The sequence below is a fragment of the Ranitomeya imitator genome, chromosome 8, assembly GCF_032444005.1.
Source record: "Ranitomeya imitator isolate aRanImi1 chromosome 8, aRanImi1.pri, whole genome shotgun sequence".
Classification (NCBI taxonomy): domain Eukaryota; kingdom Metazoa; phylum Chordata; class Amphibia; order Anura; family Dendrobatidae; genus Ranitomeya; species Ranitomeya imitator.
The window spans coordinates 164,899,250-164,920,661 of record NC_091289.1 but is presented as its reverse complement, the minus strand read 5'-3'; the positions used below and the strand labels follow the sequence as shown (position 1 = coordinate 164,920,661).

The window sequence follows — 21,412 nt, the reverse complement described above, 5'->3', positions numbered from 1 at the left end:
TTTTCTGGATTTTCTTTAAGATTCTGTCTCTTACAGTTGAAGTGTACCTACCATTAAAATTACAGACCTCTACATTCTTTGTAGGTGGGAAAACTTGTACAATTATCAGTGTATTAATAATTTTTTGTATATACCCAACATAGCCTCCCTATAAGCAGAATGAGCCCCCACATAGCCTCCCATGTACATCATGAGCCCCCACATGGCCTCCCATATACAGCATAAGTACCACATAGCATCCTATATACAGCATGAACACCACATAGCCTCCCCATATACAGCATGAGCCCTACATAGTGTCCCATGTAAAGTGATCCCCACATAGGCTCCTATATAAAGCAGGAGCCCCACGTAGGCTCCGATATACAGCATGAGCCCCTCATAGCTTCCTATATACAGCATGAGTCCCCACATAGACTCCTATATACAGCATGAGCCCCCACATAGCCTCCCATATACAGCATGAGCACCACATAGCCTCCAATATACAGCATGAGCACCACATAGCCTCCCATATACAGTATGAGCCCCACATAGCCTCCCATATACAGCATGAGCACCACATAGTCTCCCATATACAGTACTCGCCCCACATAGCCTCCCATATACAGTATGAGCTCCACATAGCCTCCTATATACAGCATGAGCACCACATAGCCTCCCATATACAGCATGAGCCCCACATAGCCTCCCATATACAGTATGAGCCCCACATAGCCTCCTATACACAGCATGAGCCCCATATAGTCTCCCATATAGAGCATGAACCTCGCATTGCCTCCCATATACAACGTAAGCCTCACATTGCCTCCCATATACAGAATGAGCCCCACATTGCCCCACATTTCCTCCCATATTCAGCGTGAGCCCCACATAGCCTACTATATACAGCATGAGCCCCACGTAGTCTCCAATATACAGTATGAGACCCATAAAGCCTCCCATATACAGCATGACCCTCACATAGCCTCCCATATACAGCATGAGCCCCACAGCCTCCTATCTATACACAAACACTCTGCTCCTATCTCCAATGCTTTCACTCCCCACAGTGCACAGCTGGCGCAATGAAAAAACATTGTCGTGTCTACTGTCTCACACACTGATTGGTGTAAGAAGGGGTCAGAGGCACCTCCTCCTTCAATGTATTCACCGCTGTCTGCATCCTGAGTATGCGGATAGTGGTGACAGCGGGCGACGGCTGGATGGCGGGGCAGGGTAGGGTGTGGCCCATGGTCCACTGTTCCAGCCCTTCGGCTGTCTCGGTCCGCAAGCTGGATTGGAACAGCCAGATAGCCGGATGTGGCCCAAGGGCCGCACTTTGCCAAGGTCTGTTCAATAGTATGTGGACAACTAAAATGCCCTACTCTGGCAGAGATAGTGTGGTGTCCCAAAAATGACTGTTTAGCTGCAACATTTATTCACTTGTTGCACTGATAATTGCCTTTTACATTATAGAGACAATTCAGGTCCAAATAACTTATTTTGTCATATGGACTTGATAAAGTAATAGAGTGGAGCACTCTTATGAGCCAGAATGGAGAACTGCTCCATTAGACTAGCTCATGATCTGGCAGACTCATTTTTAAAGGGCAAAAATCAGCAGAATTGCACCCCTCAAACTATTTATATGCATATGTAGCTCTTTCAAAGACAAGTTCAGCCACACCTGTACATGGACAGTCTGCCCCTTCATTACAAAAAAATCAGCATTTCAATTGATATGCAAGTGAGGCTGAAGGACTATGGTTGATCTGAAGCCTCTGTCAGTCCAGCTCTATTCCTCGTCTAGCATCACATCCTTCTGATTGACTGATGGCTCCTTTGCCTGAAATCACAAGGAATTCAGGCTGTCAGTCAAGCAGGAGAAGGTGGCTCTGGGAGGGGAATAGAGTTGGAGGGACAGAGGCTTCAGATCTACCATAGTCCTTCACCCTCATTTGCATATTAATTCAAATTCTGATATCTTAGTAGTGGGGGAAAGGACTGGCCATGTAAAGGTATTGCTGGACTTGTCTTTGAAAAAGCAACTGTGTGCATATAAATAAGTTGTGGGGATAAAATGTCAAATCGGGGATGTAATTACATTTGCTGAACAGCTGTTTTGTAAAAAATCTACAGTACTCCCTTGCTGGACAGTAGTAAAAATCCCAGCCACAATACATTTGGCTGGACCGTGCCTGTTCACTAAGTGATGCTAGGCAACATTGTCACCTCCATTGCCAGGACCATCTACAGAGCAAGAGTATTCTCCACTGCCTGGCAATATCGCAAGAGATTGATGGTGCAAAACCTATTGTGAACAAGGCTCTATTGTCTTGCGTCTATTTTAGACACCTGTAGTAGCGGCGCCACATTCTAGGGTCTATTACTCCTGAAACACACAGACTTTGCACTCAGAGGGGCACTTTAGTTTATCACCATCAGTGATAATGTAGAAGGAAGCACGAGGCAATAGCATGGTACTTACTCCGTTGTGTCACTTGACAGATGTTTTGATGTAGTAAGGCAAGGAACTAAAACTGGAAGAGCAATGGTAGAAGTTGAAAGCAAGAATACTTATTATCTCACTACGGCTTTACAACTTGTGGAAGAAAAAACAGAATGTATTGACAGCTTCTGAACGCTCCTGACTTAGCAGTGATGTGCAACCGCAAGTTATGACTTGCAGACCAAGAAGCTAATAAAATGGAAGGCGGATATACAGTATATTGTTATAAAGCTGTTTGTAAGACTCGGAAAACTGCTGAACCACAGAGAAGGCTTGGAACAGATTATAATCCTGGTTGCTTTAAAAAGAATTTTCCAGTTTTTAAAAAGTGGTCCACAAATAACAAAATAAGATGGTTCTCGCCCTCCCGAGGTCGAGTGCCAGCGCTCCGCCACTGCTACTGTGTCTGTGCTTTGCAAAGCTGAAGCGGTGATGTCATATCAACTGCACACATCACCGCTGCAGCCAATCTCTGTGCTCAGTGTGTTGTGCCATTTACATTAGCAGAGTCGCTGAGCTCGTGATTGGCTGCAGCAATGATGTGTGTTGTCAACGCTGCAGCCAAAACACAGAGACCAAAGCAATGGCGGAGAGTCGACTTTGGACCTGAGGAGACTGACTATCGCCTGATTTTGCTATTTTACGAGTGCTATTGAAAGGAGATCACTTTTTTAAAAAAATGGAAAACTCATTTAAAAAATGCTCATTGAAGGGGTCGTCTTAGTAATATCACTTGACCACTGGGAGGTGCCAACAACGCCGGAGTGGCACAGGTCAGGGAGGTAAATATATGGGTTTTCTTTAATGGTATGTGCGGCTCTTCACCAGTTAAGAAGGCATTGCCCAGTAGTGGACAGTTCCTTTCATACAGTTTTTTTTTTCTAATTGAGGGGCAGAAACCTGCGCCGTGATTGGTTGCTATGGGCAACAATTACTAATTTTGTTTTAGACATTTTTATAAATCTTCCCTAGGGAGTTTTTGAAAGGCCTTACATTTGTCTTACATTTGTCTGTAGGGAGTCTATTTTATGAATATGGGAAGTTTGCGTCCGTTATATATTGCTATAATTTGTAACAGTTTTTTTTACGCGATATTTACGCTGAAAAAAATGAAACTAGATGTCTTAATATTTAATGACAAATTTCATATTTTCCATGATTATAGCTAAAATGTATAATTCTTACCGGAATAACCAAGTGGACATGACTGTATCTGCGCACCTGAAAATAAAAAAGACATATATTGCATTGTAGAGACATTTTAATTATGAAAATAAACATAATTCACAGGTCTACAAAAAAAATTGCTTCAGGAGCCAAGGTTTTTTTTTTTTTGGCATTGGGGTATTTTGAAGGTGCTGAATTAAAAAATCACATTATTTATTTATTTCTGCTGAATTGATTGTAGTTTTTGAGACAATTCATCCATGAAAATAATGCATTCCCCAATGCAATGGCTATTGGTCTGTCTTTTGACTCTTTAACAGTGTCTTAGGTAATGAAATATCCCATATAATTGTTTTGTATTTCGATTTGTAGGGTTACATTGCTATAAACGTGACTTTTTGAAGCCAGAATTCTACTGTAATTAATTAACTATTAAATATCTCAGAAACTAGAGCCAATCTGGCAAAACTGAAGTCATGTTCTTAATCAGTGTTATAAATGTAATTAGGGCTGGACTGGCCATCTGGCAATTCTGTTAAATGCCAGAAGGGCCTGTCTGGTCGTGGGCTGCCTTGTCTGCTACGTTGTTCAAAGAATCAGTGTTCTCAAGACACCCATACTGTTAAGAGTTGTGACGGAGCACAAAGTTGCTGACTCCGTCACTTACCCCAGCAGGCCATGGGTATCATTAGAAATATTGGTCTTGTAGTAAATCTTCCTTTCCTCCATCCAGGGTAATATTAGTAATATATCCCATCTGATGCTTGGGGATGGGGACAGCATGGGCCTGTGTGATTTCAAATGCCAGGACTGAATTTCAGCCCCAGTCCGTACCTGAATGTAATACACAACCATTCGTTGGCCCCAAAACCAATGTATACCAGTGAATTAGTCTATTAATGCGTATTATTATTCATATTGGGTGACTTTATCTCTTCTATAATAACCTCCAAGCCTCTCAGATGTTATCAGAATAGATAATAAATGTATCATCACTGGTAGTACAGCAATTGAGACTCCAGTCAAAGTCCAAAAAGGAGGTCCCAAAGCCTTCTGAGCAAATAAAACAGTAGTGAGCATGTGCAACCACCACTGCTTTAGATAGTGAATGGAAAAGTGGTTGCACATGCTCACTACCACTTTTTCACTGCGGGGAGCTTCTCATGATCAGTTGAAGTGATCGGACTCCTAGCAATTATACATTTATGGCCTATTTTGTTAAAAGGTGATAAATGTTGATTACAATATAACCTCTTTGCAGCGTGTGACTTACATATTCATCATACGTTAGGTGCTTGTGTATGGAGTGAGCTCAGGACAGGAGCTGATCCGGCTCTACACATGACAAATGCCGGCTGTGTTATACCCCAGAATAGTTGTACCCCCTAAATACCTTTCCATTCACTGTTATATCCTAAAATATTTATACTCCTCCATCACTCTGTTATACCCTAAAATACTTGAACCCCAAAATGTCAGCTTCCCACGAACAAGTTCTCATACAGCTCTATCAACAGAAAAATGGAAATATTCTGGATCTTTCTCAAAAATATGCAACACAAGCCAAGTTTGGTATCACCATAGTTATGCTAATATGTAGAGTCATGGTCCTAGGTCACTTTAGCTGCACAATGAAACCAAACTCGTAAAAACAATGGCAGAATTTGTACTTTTTTTTTACCATTTCAAAACAGTTGGATTTCCCCTGTTTTTCAGTACATTATATGGTAAAAAGAATGGTGTCATTGAAAAAGTTTTGGGCACTTGGAAGAAGAGGACGAAACAACAAATGTGCAAAAATGGAAAATGGATGTGGTTAACATGGGGTGAATCCACCCTTAGTTGCAATTTTTTCATTAGTATGCTGCTTTGTACCTGATCAGGAAGTTATATAAACTTTTTTAACCCCTTTCCGACATCGGGCGTAATAGTATGCGATGTTGGACTCCTCGTTTTTTCAGGCACATGACAGCTGATATATACAGCTGATATGTGCCCGCAACAGCTGTGGGTGGAATCGTTATCCACTTGCAGCTGTTAACTAGTTAAATGCTGCTGTTAATTTCTGAAAGCGGCAGTTAACTCGCGCTTATCAAAAGCGCATCACTAATCCCGTCCATCGGTGACCTTGTCACATGATCGCGGGTCACCAATGGGTCAGCATGACAACCAGAGGTATCCAGCAGACCTCTATAGTTGTCACAGCTGGATTGCGGATCTGATCATCGCCTGTGTGTAGCAGAGGCGATCAGACATCTGAAGCTTCTAGTCTCCCATGGAGACTATTGAAGCACGCAAAAAGTAAAAAAAAATGTTTTTAAAAATATTTAAAAAAAATAAAAAAATATAAAAGTTCAAATCACCTCCCATTCGCCCCATTCAAAATAAAATATAAAATATACACATATTTGGTATCACCGCGTTCAGAATCTCCCGATCTATCAATAAAAAAAAAAATAAACCCCATCGATAAACGGCGTAATGAGAAAAAAATTCAAAGCGTCAGAATTACATTTTTTTGGGTCGCCGCTACATTGCAATAAAATGTAATAACAGGCAATGAAAAGAAAGTATCTACACCAAAATAGTATCAATAAAAAAATAAGCCCTCACCCAGCCCCAGATCATGAAAAATGGAGACACTACAGGTCTCGGAAAATGGCAACATATATATAGCTTTTTCTTTACCAAAGTTTGGATTGTTTCTTTACTGCTTAAATAAAAAAGAACCTAGACATGTTTGGTGTCTATGAACTCGAAAATGACCTGAAGAATCATAATGGGAGGTCAGTTTTAGCATTTAGGGAACATGTTAAAAAAAAAAACAACTGTGGAATTGCACTTTTTTTTTGCAATTTCACCGCACTTGAATTTTTTTTCCCCATTTTCCAGTACCAGATATGTTAAAACCAATTGTGTCGTTCAATAGTACAAATCGTCTCACAAAAAAAACAATACCTCACATGGCCATATTGACCAAAAAATAAAAAAAAGTTATGGCTCTGTGAAGAAGGGGAGCAAAAAACGAAAACGCAAAAACGAAAATACCTCCAGTCCTGAAGGGATTAAGTACAATACACTGGACCGAAACGTGTTGGCATTAATAAAAGCTTGTAATTCAATCCCATTTCACATTGTGCGCTGTGGTAAAAAAATGCAAAGGCAAAATTCTAAAACACTCCATAAGAATATAGATAGGTTGGAATTTTTTAGGGATTTGTTATCAAATACTGAAAGCAAAGATTACCAATGCATATGTAATGTAAATGTTTATACCTGCATTTCTGATAATTGCAGCAGCAATGAAAACTGAAGGTAATAGCTGCATCCTGTAATAGGAAAAGAAGTTAGAAGTTACTTCAGAGGTTGAGAATCCGAAATATGGCATGACACAACTTGGAATATAATATGTGTTGGTGAAAGGATTGATGGATCTTCATTAAAATCATTTTCACAATGTGCACATTTTTTATGAAATTATGGCAGAAACAGAAGCAAAACCTATAGTTTCAAGTCTGTGAACCCGGGACCTACTTCCTGCTCCCCAAACCGTAGGCAGCGTGACTCAGATCCTGGCTGCATGATTGCAGGCATGTATGTCTTTCTCTGAAATGTAGATAGAGCATCTATCTGACTGGGGACAATAGCTGGAGACGAGACTAGTCTTCCAAACGAGAGACCTGTCAATTGCCTGCAGCGACGGAGGGAGAAGCCAAATTCGTTTTTTCTCTGACTCTGGTCCTTCAAACTATATTTTATCTGAATTTACAGTGCATTTCGGAAAAAATTTATACCTGTCTGCAATTGGGCAGCCAGGCTCTGATTCATGCTGCCCGTTATTCGTTCAGGATGAATCAACCGACGAATTCCTTTTAAATGTATTTTAGAGTACTAGTATTTTCCCGATGGCTAATTCTTCTTTTCATTCTGTGACAATGCACACAGTAATATGTCTGCGAAGGTATAATTTATAAAATTAATATGGATAATATGACCAGACTGCAGCTCACAGAACAGTAATAATGGCCACCATATATTAGAATGCAGAAATAATGCACACAATATATGAATCCTGTATTGTTCTAGTACAGAGGTGATGTAAATATTGAAGTCGCAGTGCCTCAATAATGCACACAGCGGTGTCACAGCATGTAAATAATAATCCCTGTGATGTCAGTACAGTGTAAATGGTGAGAGTACAAAATAATACAACAGGAATAACAAACACAATGGTGTCACAGCACATGAATAACAAAAGCACTGAATTCATAGCAAAGGTTTATTTCCCACTGTGATCTCATAGCACACGAATAATGAACAAAGCACCGAGAATATCAGAGAACATGGATATCAAACACTGTGATGTCATACGTAATGAATAAAGACAATTCATAATTGGCAGGAGAACAGTGATCTGTAAGGCTGTGCTCACGTATGTATGATGGGGGTTCTGTTTGTTTCATTTTAGGAACAGAAAAACAGAATTTATGCCCAAAACGGATCCATTTGCTAAGTAATGAAAATGGATACAGAGAGGCCCCATTGGTTTGTGGTCCCTTTATAATGGAAGAAAAAGCGTAGCGTGAAGAACAATTTTTTATTCTAAAAAATTGACAACAAACAGAAACTAAACAGATCCCATAATAATCATTGACGCCCCTCTGCATCAGTTAGAAAATGGATCCATTTTGGTCATGAATTGCATCTAATGGAACAGACAAGAGGAACTTCCGAATAAATATCAGAGCACAGCATTTGGAAGACCCCTCATAAACGGCCGTTGTCTCATGGCTGATTAGTATCAAAATAGGAAGGAACAGATGATGACCATTATTGTTGGGCGCAATTAAAAAAGAAACGAGAAGTCCAGGAGTCTACTTCTATAATGGAGACCTCGAGTTTGGCAAACCTCAAGACTGAGTTAGACCGATCATCCGACTGTTCATGTGCGGAGTGCTTACTCTACATCTTACTGTGAAGTCATTTGTACTTTCGAAATATGTTGAAAATACACATGAAGGAAGTCACTTCTGCAAACTGCTAATCACGGGCATGGAACTCCATTGTGACATATCTGATGTTCAACTACCTAGTAAATCACATTATTTATATAGTGGCATAAATTACACCATCTTTTTAGTGGAAATGAGCTGAAAAACTGATTCTGTCACAACTTCTCTCCCAGTAAAGTAAGTGACAAATCACTGTAATCATGATCTCTGTCCCTACATCATGCTGCTGTTAGACTACAAAGCAAAAACCTTCTGTCGCGTCCCCCGGCATCAGCTTCCCTGCACTGAGTAAGCGCCGTAAAGCAGAGCGGTGACATCACCGCTGTGCTCTGCTTTACGGCCGGCCGGCGCTGACACACTGCAGGGAAGCTGACGCCGGGGGACGCGACAGACACCGGAATGTAAGTATGTAGTGTTTTTTTTTTTTACATTTACAATGGTAACCAGGGTAAATATCGGGTTACTAAGCGCTGCCCTGCGCTTAGTAACCCGATGTTTACCCTGGTTACAAGTGAACACATCGCTGGATCGGCGTCACAAACGCCGATTCAGCGATGTCAGCGGGTGATCCAGCGACAAAATAAAGTTCTGGCCTTCTAGCTCCGACCAGCGATGTCACAGCAGGATCCTGATCGCTGCTGCGTGTCAAACACAACAATATCGCCATCCAGGACGCTGCAACGTCACGGATCGCTATCGTTATCGTTCTAAAGTTGCTCAGTGTGAAGGTACCTTAACAGTAGGCTGTATTCTTTAGATTTCTTAGCTCTAGTAGCTCTGATATGTGACAGTAAAATATATGTTAGGGCTCTCACAGGCAGGTTTTTTGCACCCTTATTATTAATGTAACACCTCATGTGGTCTTCCTGAATAGAGGTAGCTTAAAAAACTAAGTTCTATTGTAAGATAATTGCACATGCAACATGTATCATACCGGGATAACATGTGGCTTCTTTTTTTCCTGTTCACAGCTGATATTTTACTTTTATACTGTGGCATGTAAAAGTTTGGGGACCCCTGTTCAAAATTACTGTTATTGTGAACAGTTAAGCAAGCTGAAGATGAAATGATCTCTCAAAGGCCTAAAGTTAAAGATGACAAATTTCCTTTGTATTTTAGGCAAACAATACAGTGAAGGAAATAATTATTTGATCCCTTGCTGATTTTGTAAGTTTGCCCACTGACAAAGACATGAGCAGTCTATAATTTTAAGGGTAGGTTAATTTTAACATTGAGAGATAGAATAGCAACAATAAAATCCAGAAAATCACATTGTATAAATTATATACATTTATTTGCATTTTGCAGTGAGAAATAAGTATTTTTGATCCCTACCAACCATTAAGAGTTCTGGCTCCTACAGACCAGTTAGACGCTCCTAATCAACTCATTACCTGCATTAAAGACAGTTGTCTTGCATAGTCACCGTTTTTAAAGACTCCTGTGCATAGGCTCAATTAATCAGTCAAACTCTATCCTCTTCAACATGGGCAAGACTGAAGAGCTTTATAAGGATGTCAGGGACAAGATCAAAGACCTGCACAAAGATGGAGTGGGCTACAAAACCATAAGTAAGACGCTGGGTGAGAAGGAGACAACTGTTGGTGTAATAGTAAGAAAATGGAAAAAATACAAAATGACTGTCAGTCGACATCGATCTGGGGCATCAAGCAAAATCTCACCTCTTGAGGTATCCTTGATCTTGAGGAAGGTGAGAGATCAGCCTAAAATTACATGGGGGAACTTGCTAATGATCTCAAGGCAGTTGGGACCACAGTCACCAAGAGAACCATTGGTAACACATTATGCCGTAAAGGTTTAAAATCCTGAAGTGCCCGCAAGGTCCCCCTGCTCAAGAAGGCACATGTGCCGGCCCATCTCAAGTTTGCCAATGAACACCTGGATGATTCTGTGAGTGATTGGGAGAAGGTGCTGTGGTCAAATGAGCCAAAAATTGAGGTATTTGGCATTAGCTCAACTCACCGTGTTTGGAGGAAGAGAAATGCTGCCTATGACCCAAAGAACACGGTCCCCATTGTCAAGCATGGAGGTGGAAACATTATGTTTTGGGGGGTGTTTCTTTGCTAAGGGCACAGGACTACTTCACCGCATCCATGGAGAAGGGATGGAGTCATGCACCATAAAATCCTGAGTGATAAACTCCTTCCCTCCGCAAATACATTAGAAATGGGTCGTGGCTGGGTCTTCTAGCAAGACAATGACCCAAAACATAGAGCCAAGGCAACAAAGGAGTGGCTCAAAAAGAAGCACATTAAGGTCATGGAGTGGCCTAGCCAGTCTCCAGACCTTAATCCCAGAGAAAACTTATGGAAGGAGTTGAAGCTCCAAGTTGCCAAGGAACGCTCCACAGCTATTTCTAGTTGTTGTGATAGGATTAGGGCCTGCAGTCAGCAGAGCTCCCACATCCCAGAGCTTGTCCTGTGTGAGTTTAACTATCAGGTCGTGCCAGGTGCTCCTAACCACCAGGTCATAACACTGGTGCCCTGGACTGTAGATACCTGAAGTCTCCAGTAAACCAGGTAAAGAGACTGCAAACCCGTTCTTTACTGCACCACTAACCATCTTTACCTACATACTGGGAGCACTGGGGACCTACTTCACCTGTGGGAAGTTATACCATCTAGCTGCTATAACATCACCCCAGAGGACCCCTTTAAGCAGCGTCGGTCCCCGCTGACCGAATACTACAGGTGGCGTCACGAACACAAACTTTATTCAAGACCCCTTAAGGACTTTCCCTTTAACATGGGCACCCAGGTCCACGGACCGGGTCGCCGCCACCTTGACATCCCCCTTTAAGTACCGGACCCGGTAACGAGTACCCCACAGCCCTGGCTGGCGTTCCAATTGCATATCAATGAAACCGTACAATCTAACGACAATGCAATACTGTCTGTATTATTCCCAGGTTGTGGGACATTACAGTAATGCATGTATAAATTCACTGATATGACATGCCCTCTTAGGGTATTTAATAAAAAATGAAAATGTTTGGCAGAATTGTGCTGTGTTTTCAAATGATTGCTCTTATTTACTGACACATCTTCCCATTTTCATAAACAAATTTAGTCAGCAGGGTGCTAGGCAAATTGTGTAGTTGAGCTTTGCTTGACCTCACTGTCCGTTTCATTGTTCTATATGGGATTTTAGATGATTAGTCAATGTTCCATGTAAATCCTCATGCAATTAACGTGAAGAAATTACTGTATATCTTCCATCATACAGTAGATAGAGTAGTATATAGTAATGTGTAAATTTGAACACTGTTGCACTATTCAGATTATCCTCCATTCTCCTTTAGATATTAAAAGGATGATATTCAAGGGGGTCATGTGAAAAGACCCAACTGGGGGTTTAAACAGAAATCATAGGACCCAGGGGCATTTGGGGCCACTGTGGGGCTTGTGAGTTGAGGGAACCCGATGCCAGTGTAGGCAGTTGTCTCCCCCTCTTGGCATTGCACATTGAACTGATGATACAGTTAAAAGTAATGATGGAAGAGGGAGCCTCCTCTTCTATCATTCTCCCTCTGTATCTGAGCTCTCACTTCTCACTGTGCCGAGCAATGCAGAGTTTTAGAACACAAGCTGAAGAGACGGAAGCAGCGGGGGACCAAGGAGAGGTGAGTTTTTTATTTATTTATTAATCAATGAGTACATTGGGGGGCCCATTATACTACATTATACTACATGGAAGGCTATGTGGGGCCCATTATATTACATGGAAGGCTATGTGGGCCCATTATACTACATGTAAGGCTATGTGGGGCCCATTATACTATATGGAGGGCTACATGGTGTTTATTAATTTATATAGAAGGCGATGTGGGACCCATTGTGCAGCTCATTATACTATATGGAAGGCTATGTGAGGCCTATTATATTTTAAAGAATGCTTTGTGGGGCACATTATATTACATGGCTGGCTATGTGGGACCCACTATACTACATGGCATGCTATGTGGGGCCCATTATACTACATGGAGGGCTATGTGGGGCCCATTATACTACATGGAAGGCTATTTGGGATCCATTATACAGCATGGAAGCTAAGTGGGAACCATTATACAACAAGAAGGTTTATGTGGGGGGCTATTGTACTATATGAAGAGCTATGTGGGGACTATTATATTATAAGGAAGGCAATGTGGGGCACATTATACTACATGGCACTCTATATGGGGCCATTATACTACATTGAAGGGTATGTAGGGACCATTATACTACATGGAAGGCTATGAGGGGGCCATAGTACAATATGTAGGGCTATGGGTGGGCTATTATGTTGTTTGAAGGGCTATTTGGGGAGATTATTCTGTGTGCAGGGCTATGTGGAGGCTACTATGCTGTTTGGAAGACCATGTGGAGGATATTATACTGTTTGGAGGGCTAGTGGGGGGTCATTACACGGTGTGGAGGTTTGAGTGGGGTGCATTATACTGTGTGGAGAAATGTTCTGTTTAGAGAGCTGTGTGAAAGACTAATGTCTATACTGTTTGTATGGCTAGTGGGGGCCATAATACTGCGTTGAGGGTTGTGTTTGGGCCCTCATGCTGCATGGAGGTGTGTGGTGGTTATTATACTGTGTGGCGGGCCATTATACTGTATTTAGAGCTCTGTGTGGGGGCCATCATATTGGAAGGCTGTGTTGGGGTCACAGTTGGGGCATTGAACTGTGTTGGGGTCACCATACTTTGCCGAGTGGTACACTAGGGTCATCAAACTGTGCGTGTGGAGGGTACTGTGGGGGTGTCATACTGTGTTTAAGGGGCACTTTTCTTGGCATCATACTTTATGGGGGCAATGAAAGGGGAATCTAGAGGTCTTCTAGAGGAGGAAAATTACTTTGTACGAGCTGCAAAGTTGTGAAATATACTCTTCCGTGATGTCACCAAACATTTTTTTCTGTGTTTGTGTATGAGGGTAGGCGACTAAAACTTTTGCTTTGCAACTTTATGATTTCTATGTATGCCCCTGATAGGACTCCATAGAAAACTTAGGCTAGGTGAAGACAGCCGTAGATTCTGTCATTTGGGAAAATCGGGCAGATTACACAAATCGGCCTGATGAGAGAATCTATGGCTTGTCCGATTATAAGGGGAGGATAATCAGCACACAGCAGGGTCAGTATGCACTGCACTGACATGAAGTGCAGCCTCTCCTCATCATACATATACCATCCCCGACTGCTTCCCTCTTACCAGTGTCTAGTACAATTGACTGCCCAGCGCCATCATAGTAATGGCAGACACTGTGTCATGGCAAATATCTGCTCATAGCCCTTGTTCCCCATATTATATAGTCAGCAGCACCCAAAACTCATGAAGACTGTATAATACAGCAATAATGTGTGATATATCATCCATGTCTGCCGGGAGGTCACACGGGAGCTTCCTCTGCAATATGTGAAGTAAGTTGTAGCAGACACATGACGTAACATGGTGGCTACATGAATTTCTGAGGTAATATTGATCCCATATATGTTGTAGGAGCTGATACTACACTAGTACACAATGTCTGAGGTGAATGTGGAGTAGTATATCATCCATGTCTGCATGGAGGTCACACAGGAGCTGCCTCTGCAGTGTGTGAGGTAAGTTATAGCAGACACGAGGGAACATGGCAGCTACATGAATTTCTGAGGTAATATTGATCCCATATATGATGTAGGAGCTGATACTACACTAGTACATGGTGTCTGAGGTGAATGTGATCCTATCATCTGTAATGTGAGGTGATAACCCCAGTATTATACTCCCTGACACTGCAGACATGTTTTCTCCAGCTCATCCGTAGAGAGAAAGGGAGAGAGTCAGAGTTACTTCCTCTTTATAAGCCCCCCACTACCCTCACAGTAACAGACCAGGCAAAGGCATACTGCGCAGCGCTCCTTTGTCTTAAAGCAACATCACCCTTGCTTAAAATCTACACTGCTATGCAAACAGAGCTGTAGGAGTTAAAGGTCCACCCCTCCCAAAGTCATGTCCTCCTCCCTTTAGTGCTTCAGTGGTTTCTTTTGTCCAATTATTACGGTCGCCTGCATGAGCCTTTAGAATTAGTTATCAATATGATAACAGTGGGGGACTGACACCCAGCACCCCCATTGAGGGATTTAAGATCCTTTAGTGTCGGGCAGTACAGCACAACTCTGTACTTTGTATAATGGCCATTCTTTGGTACTGAAGATTAGCTTCTAGTCAATTCATGACTGTGCTGTTTCAGCCCTGTAAACTGTTCATAACCAGCGGCCAATGGAGCTGCCTACAAATGATCGGTCAGGTACTGGATGACGGGACCCACTCTGATCTGATATTGATGCTCTATCCTAAGAATAGTTCATTATCTTAATAGTGGAAAGCCTCTCTAACCTCGGAGAAGCTGTATGAAGCTGTATGAATCTGTATGACCGTGTGACAGCAAACAGACTCTAAGGGTATGTGTCCACGTTCAGGATGGCCGGCGCTTTGGACGGAGCGGAGAACTCGCTCCGCCCATAGCGCCGCCTCCTTCTGTACGCTCGGTGATGCCGGATGTGTTCATTGCACGCATCCGGAATCATCGCACCCCACACATAGGGCCCTGTGTTTTACCTTGTGGCGGCGCAGGGTCGCCGCAAGGTAAACGGACATGCTGCGTTCAAAAAAGACGCGCTGCATGTCCCGAAACGCAGGGCCGCCGGGTGCGTGTTACCACCCATAGTGGAGATGGGATTTCATAAAATCTCCTCCACTATGCTGTAACATCTGGACGCTGCGGATTGAACGCTGCGGCTCCACGCAGCGTTCAATCCGCAGCTATTCCGGATGTAATACGGCCCGTGGACACATACCCTTATTTATTATTGCTTGGAGTTTTTGTACAAGATGTATTATCTGTTAAAATGTTATTAAGAGTCGTTCACAAATAGGCTATTACTGATCATAATACCGTGCTGATAGTGATAGTAGTGAGAACAAAAGGTACATCTGTTCAGATTGAAACAAAGGATATCATTGTAGAATGTATTTCGCAAAGCTTTTCCATTTTAAGAAGACAAGGAATAAGTGATCAGGGAATGTTAGGCAAACTGAAGCAGAGGGGCCCCCAATGATTAATATACGGTCCATGTGGTGCAATTTTTTTGAACGGTAGAATATTCTGCATTCTGCCTTTTTTATGTGTTAAAACCATTGTACTGATCGATAGGACTCTCTGCTTCTGTGTGTATACTGTAACTGATGCAACAAATCCTAAAACAGAACAGACTAATGAAGAGTCTAGGCCGACATTTGAACAGAGCCTTATTGCTGGGACTTAAAGGGCTTGTCCATTGATAACTTGCTGATCGGTGGGTGTTCAACCACTTGGACTTGCACCGATCGGTAGATCAAAAAATTATAATCCCCAACAAGGTACTTTTGTCCCTATCACAAAATGACATGGTAGGTCAAATGCCCAAATGTCTCACCATTTATTCTCTATGGCACTGCCAGAAAAAGCCAAGCATGGTGCTTGCCCCATAGCCAATGAATGGAGCACAAGTCGCACATTGGCACTGCCGTTCCATTCTAATGATGATAAAAGTTTCTCGTTCTCTTGATCAGTGTATGTCTGAGCGGTCTCACCGGACAATCCCATTAAACAGTGTACCAATTAAATTGTCAACTCGCTGTGCAGCAAACAAGCCCTCACACAACTCTAAAAACAGAAACATATAAGAATATATATTTTTTGGACTTAGAATATGGTGGCACAAATATATATTTTAAATACCATTTTATTGTGCTGAGCGGTAAAACTTAAAAAATAAGTAAATTATACTTTTTTGGTTTTGCCATAAACATATTGACCTAAAAAATAGACTCTGAATTGAATTATAAATTTAAAGCTGATCACCTAATGTAGCTTCGATCAGTGTTCAGGCGATCACAGGATCTGCTGAAGATCGAGCTGTGAGACTATTTCCCAGTGAATTGAATTCTGCAGTCTGCTATATATTCAAATAAAGGCAGCCTGCAAAATGAGAAGGTACAGAATCTGTAATAAATCTGTAATAAAAGCCAATGACACAAAAATATTTATAGCTGAAAATGCAATCGGTAAACAAAATTTCCCAAAGGGGTCCATAGCTTTGAGGCTATGTGCACACAATGAGTAAAATTTCTGTATCTCTTGGCAGAAAAAAAAACAGCTGAAAAAAAATGTACGTTTTTCCCTTTTGTACTTATTTCAGTGAAGTCAATGGTGAAAAACGCAGGTCAAAAATGCACGGAGAATTGATATGCTGCAGATTATTTTCTGCACCAAATCTTCAAGTCAAAAATACACTTCAGGTTTCTCATGCACTTTGCTGGCACCAGGATTGCTTCAGTTTCATCTAGAAAATCTGCAAGGAAAATAGGCACCAAAACTTCAACGTGTGCACACAGCCTAAAAATTTATGTTCTCATATGAATGAAAAAAGAATCATTCAAATCCATAAAACATATTTTCAACCATATGTGCGTGGATTGTTTTTCTTTACAATATTGATGGAAAAGCGTGAAACAGCTGTTACATTTTTTGTGTTATACTGTTGTGTTATACAATCAGTCACAGTACCTGTTTGTAGATGGAGCCGATCCTGGTGGGTAGTTGATTGTTTCTGATACAAGTGGCTTTAATTCCTTTTGCTCACAGTCATCCACCCAGCTTAACGTTTTATTTTACTATGAAATCCTACTGTGTTGTGCTAATAATAAACTATTTACTTATGAAAATAATGCTCTTGGCTCGCCCAACACGGAGGACAAATGACAAATGATAGGTACATTTCACAGCTTCCGAAGCACTTCTATCATTTACATTTTTTTTCAATCTGTTAAACCCTTCTACAGATCCTACAGATTGGTTGGGGTAGAGGTTCTGACTCCCACAGATCTCTCAAAACACTTATAAGAAGTGAGACACTTAAGCATAAGCACTCAGTTTCTTCATGAACGCATGCTCAGGGCAGTGTACTAGCTTAACAGAACATGTATCGGTCTCTACGCCACTCTGTGCACGTGCTCATGCGTTTGTGCATGAATATTTTGTGCATTTCTGAGCTATCTTTTAATCCATTCACAACCAGAGGTATTTTCTTTTTTGGACTTTTGTTTTTTGCCCCCCTTCTTCCCAGAGCCATAACTTTTTTTTATTTTTCAGTCAATATGGCCATGTGAGGGTTTGTTTTTTTGCGGGATAAGTTGTTCTTTTGAATGGCACCATTGCCTTTAACGTATCGTGTACTGGAAAACGGGAAAAAAATTCCAAGTGCGGTGAAATTGCAAAAAAAGTGCAATTCGACAGTTGTTTTTTTTTATTATGTTCACTAAATGCTAAAACTGACCTACTATTATGATTCTCCAGGTCATTACGTGTTCAGAGACACCAAACATGTCTAGGTTCTTCTATATTTAAGTGGTGAAAAAAAATCCAAACTTTGGTAAAGAAAAAAAAATCTATATATATAATTGTCTAAGGGGTACTTCCGTCTTTCTGTCTGCAACTTCTGTAGCGGAAATCCCGCGTCACTGATTGGTCTCGCCAGCTGCCTGTCATGGCTGCCGTGACCAATCAGCGACGGGCACAGTCCGATTAGTCCCTCCCTACTCCCCTGCAGTCAGTGCCCGGCGCCCGCATGCTCTCCTCCAGTCACTGCAGTCAGCGCCTGGCGCCCGCATGCTCCCTTCCAGTCACCGCAGTCAGTGCCCGGCGCCTGCATGCTCCCCTCCAGTCATCACAGTCAGTGCCCGGTACCCGCATGCTCCCCTCCAGTCAGCGCAGTCAGTGCCCGGCGCCCGCATACTCTCCTATAGTCACCACTCACACAGGGTTAATGCCAGCGGTAACGGACCGCGTTATGCCGCGGGTAACGCACTCCGTAACCGCTGCTATTAACCCTGTGTGTCCCCAACTTTTTACAAGAGTAAAAAGATGTAATGTTAAAAATAATAAAAAAACAAAAAACCTGCTATACTCACCCTTCGTAGTCCGCCGAGCCACGCGTGACCTCCGCCATCGTCCGTTCCCATAGATGCGAGACCGCTAAGTCATCTGGGTAATTTCGCTATGCATCCTGGGAACGGAAGATGGCGGCAGCCGCGCGCTCATCACCAGCGCCACAGTTTCGCTGGATTGTATCCCGGCTGGTGAGTAACTATTTTTTATTTTAAGGGATATGGTGCCCACACTGCTATATACAACATGGGCTGTGTAATATACCGCGTGGCTGCTATATACTACCTGGCCAGTGTTAGATGCTATGTGGGCTGTGTTATGTATTGCGTGGGCTGTGCTATATATTACGTGGCCGGTATTATATACTGCGTGGGCTGCGTAATATACCGCGTGGCTGCTATATACTACCTGGCCAGTGTTATATACTGCGTGGGCTGTGTTATATATTATGTGGCCAGTGTTATATACTGCATGGCCTGTGTTATATACTACGTCGTCTGTGTTATATACTGCGTGGCTGCTATATACTGCGTGGGCTGTGTTATATAGTACGTGGGCTGTGTTATATACTGTTTGGGCTGTTATATATTGCGTGGCCTGTATTAACGCATCGGGTATTCTACAATATGTATGTATGTTTGTATATAGCAGCCACATGGTATATAGCACAGGCCACATCGTATTTGTCTGCTATATACTACATGGCTCCTATATACTACGTGGCCTGTGCTACATACTATGTGGCTGCTATATACATACAAACATACATACATATTTTAGAATACCCGATGCGTTAGAATCGGGCCATCGTATATATATATATATGGTGCCATTTTCCGAGACCTGTAGTGTCTCCATTTTTCGTGATCTGGGGCTGGGTGAGGGTTTATGTTTTGCGTGCCAAGCTAACATTTTTATTGATATAATTTTGGTGTAGATACTATCTTTTGATTGCCCGTTATTGCAATGTAGCGGCAGTTACACAGAATGACTGCAGACTTATCATTTTGGACCAGACAACCCCTTTAACACTAGGACTACTGGAATAGCCATTTTGACTACTTACTTGCATTAGTTCTAATCAGGGATCACGAGTCCAGTAGTCCTAGTGTTAATCTTGTGCAGTAGACACCACTTACATTTTAGACACATAAATACATATACAGTATATTGCTCACAAATTAGACAGATTCAACACACACACACTGCTCACATGATTGTTCGGTCAGTATGAATTAGCTATCATGTTCCCTTTAAAAGAAATCTTTCATCTGGTTTTGCTATTTAATCTGAGAGTAGTATAATATTAATAATTCCACGGGTGAGTCTATTAGGTATCAAGTTCCCATCGCTGCACAGGGGGAATCTCGAACCATGTCTACTACGGTCTCCCATTCTCCGCCAGCCACAGTGGAGCCTGCTCAGCAGAGATGTAGATCCCAGCATCTGGCTCAAGCAGATACGGTGCACTTGGTTACTGGTGCCTTTCCAGGCTCTTCCTTTGTAGCCAGCACTGAACAGCAGCAAGCAGGCATTTCTGGGACTAAGTCCAACTTTTCCCATACTGAGCATGCCCAAGGGACGACCTCCCATTGGAGGTCGGGGGTCACATGCTCAGGTCCTGTTGCGGCTCCTATTGGACCATCTGGAAGGTCCTGGAGCGCTACTTCTATAAAAGGTTTGCATGGCCGCTCGGCCATGCGCTAGTATAAATTTGATAACGTGTGTATGCAGATGGATGTATGTTGATGGATGAAAGCTCCTTAATCATTCCCATTCCTTGTTTTGATGACTGCTCGCGAATGGTGGAAGCTACCTAGCGCCCGACAGTGCAACCTGCACATGTTTCAGTGTCTAATCGCAGTGCCCGCTTGTACGGCACCGTGCACAATCAGTGCGCTTTCCTGACAGCCGGTCAGCATCTGACTCAGGGCGTCCTCAGGCGCGGGCTCAAAAGCCACCGAGGGTCAGAGCGAGTCCAATCACCAGTTAGTTGGGGTGATTCATAGGGATCCCACTAGTGTCTTTCAGCTGCACCCTGTGACTGCTAACAGCGCAGCGTATTTATGGCGACTCTGTGAAGCAACAGAGTTTGCTTCTATTCACACTGGGTGAGGTCTAACCCACGTGTGAGCAAGCGTCCATCCGCCATTACTCAGCAGCAGGTGTCATCTCTGCACGGTGGACCCCGGACTGCGAATGCACCTCATATTCTTTAATATTATTATTTGGTGCGTTCCGCCAGTCCTAACAGCGTCACTTGCTCTGCAGCTTGCTGTAGTTTAAATACAATTACGGTAGTAATTTATCAGTAGGAGATTATCACTGCAGGACTAGGTGTCCTGTGCCAAGCAGTCAGGCTAATCTGTGTAACCCCTCCCCCATCAGAAGCTACACAGGAAGCTGCCAATCAGGGATGTGGACGGGGTTATACAGAGTACAGCATTTATAGCACCGCTACATCTACAGTAGAGAATATAGGGAATCATGAAAACTTCACAGAGCAGCCCAATATGTGACACACCACTGGAATCAGGGTCTCTGCTCCTACATTATGCTGCTATCGGATTACATAGCAAAAACTTGCTGACAGATTGTTTCAGCTATTATGTCTCGGTATGATAATCAAGAAATATTTTGCATAGCTATGTGGCTTATTGATTGTAATGATGTTTTTCAAAAGGATGACGGCACTACAGGTTTGGAGCAAAAGCAGATACTGGTAAATGGCTTTTAAATAATGAATCCTCTAACAAAAAAGC

At 42.4% G+C, this 21,412-nt stretch overlaps 1 protein-coding gene across 1 annotated transcript in view; it reads right to left on the bottom strand.

Moving 5' to 3' along the window:
• The window catches only part of LOC138647487 (cysteine-rich secretory protein LCCL domain-containing 2-like), a 38,926-nt gene extending 21,570 nt beyond the window's left edge, over positions 1 to 17,356 (bottom strand). The window contains exons 1-4 of the mRNA XM_069736506.1: positions 17,271 to 17,356; positions 6,935 to 6,987; positions 3,677 to 3,712; positions 2,471 to 2,522 (exon numbers count right to left, since the gene is read on the bottom strand). Of these exons, the coding sequence (XP_069592607.1) occupies positions 2,471 to 2,522; positions 3,677 to 3,712; positions 6,935 to 6,986 (140 nt within the window). The 5' untranslated portion in view covers position 6,987; positions 17,271 to 17,356. The remainder of the gene's footprint in view (positions 1 to 2,470; positions 2,523 to 3,676; positions 3,713 to 6,934; positions 6,988 to 17,270) is intronic.
• Positions 17,357 to 21,412: the final 4,056 nt, after the last annotated feature.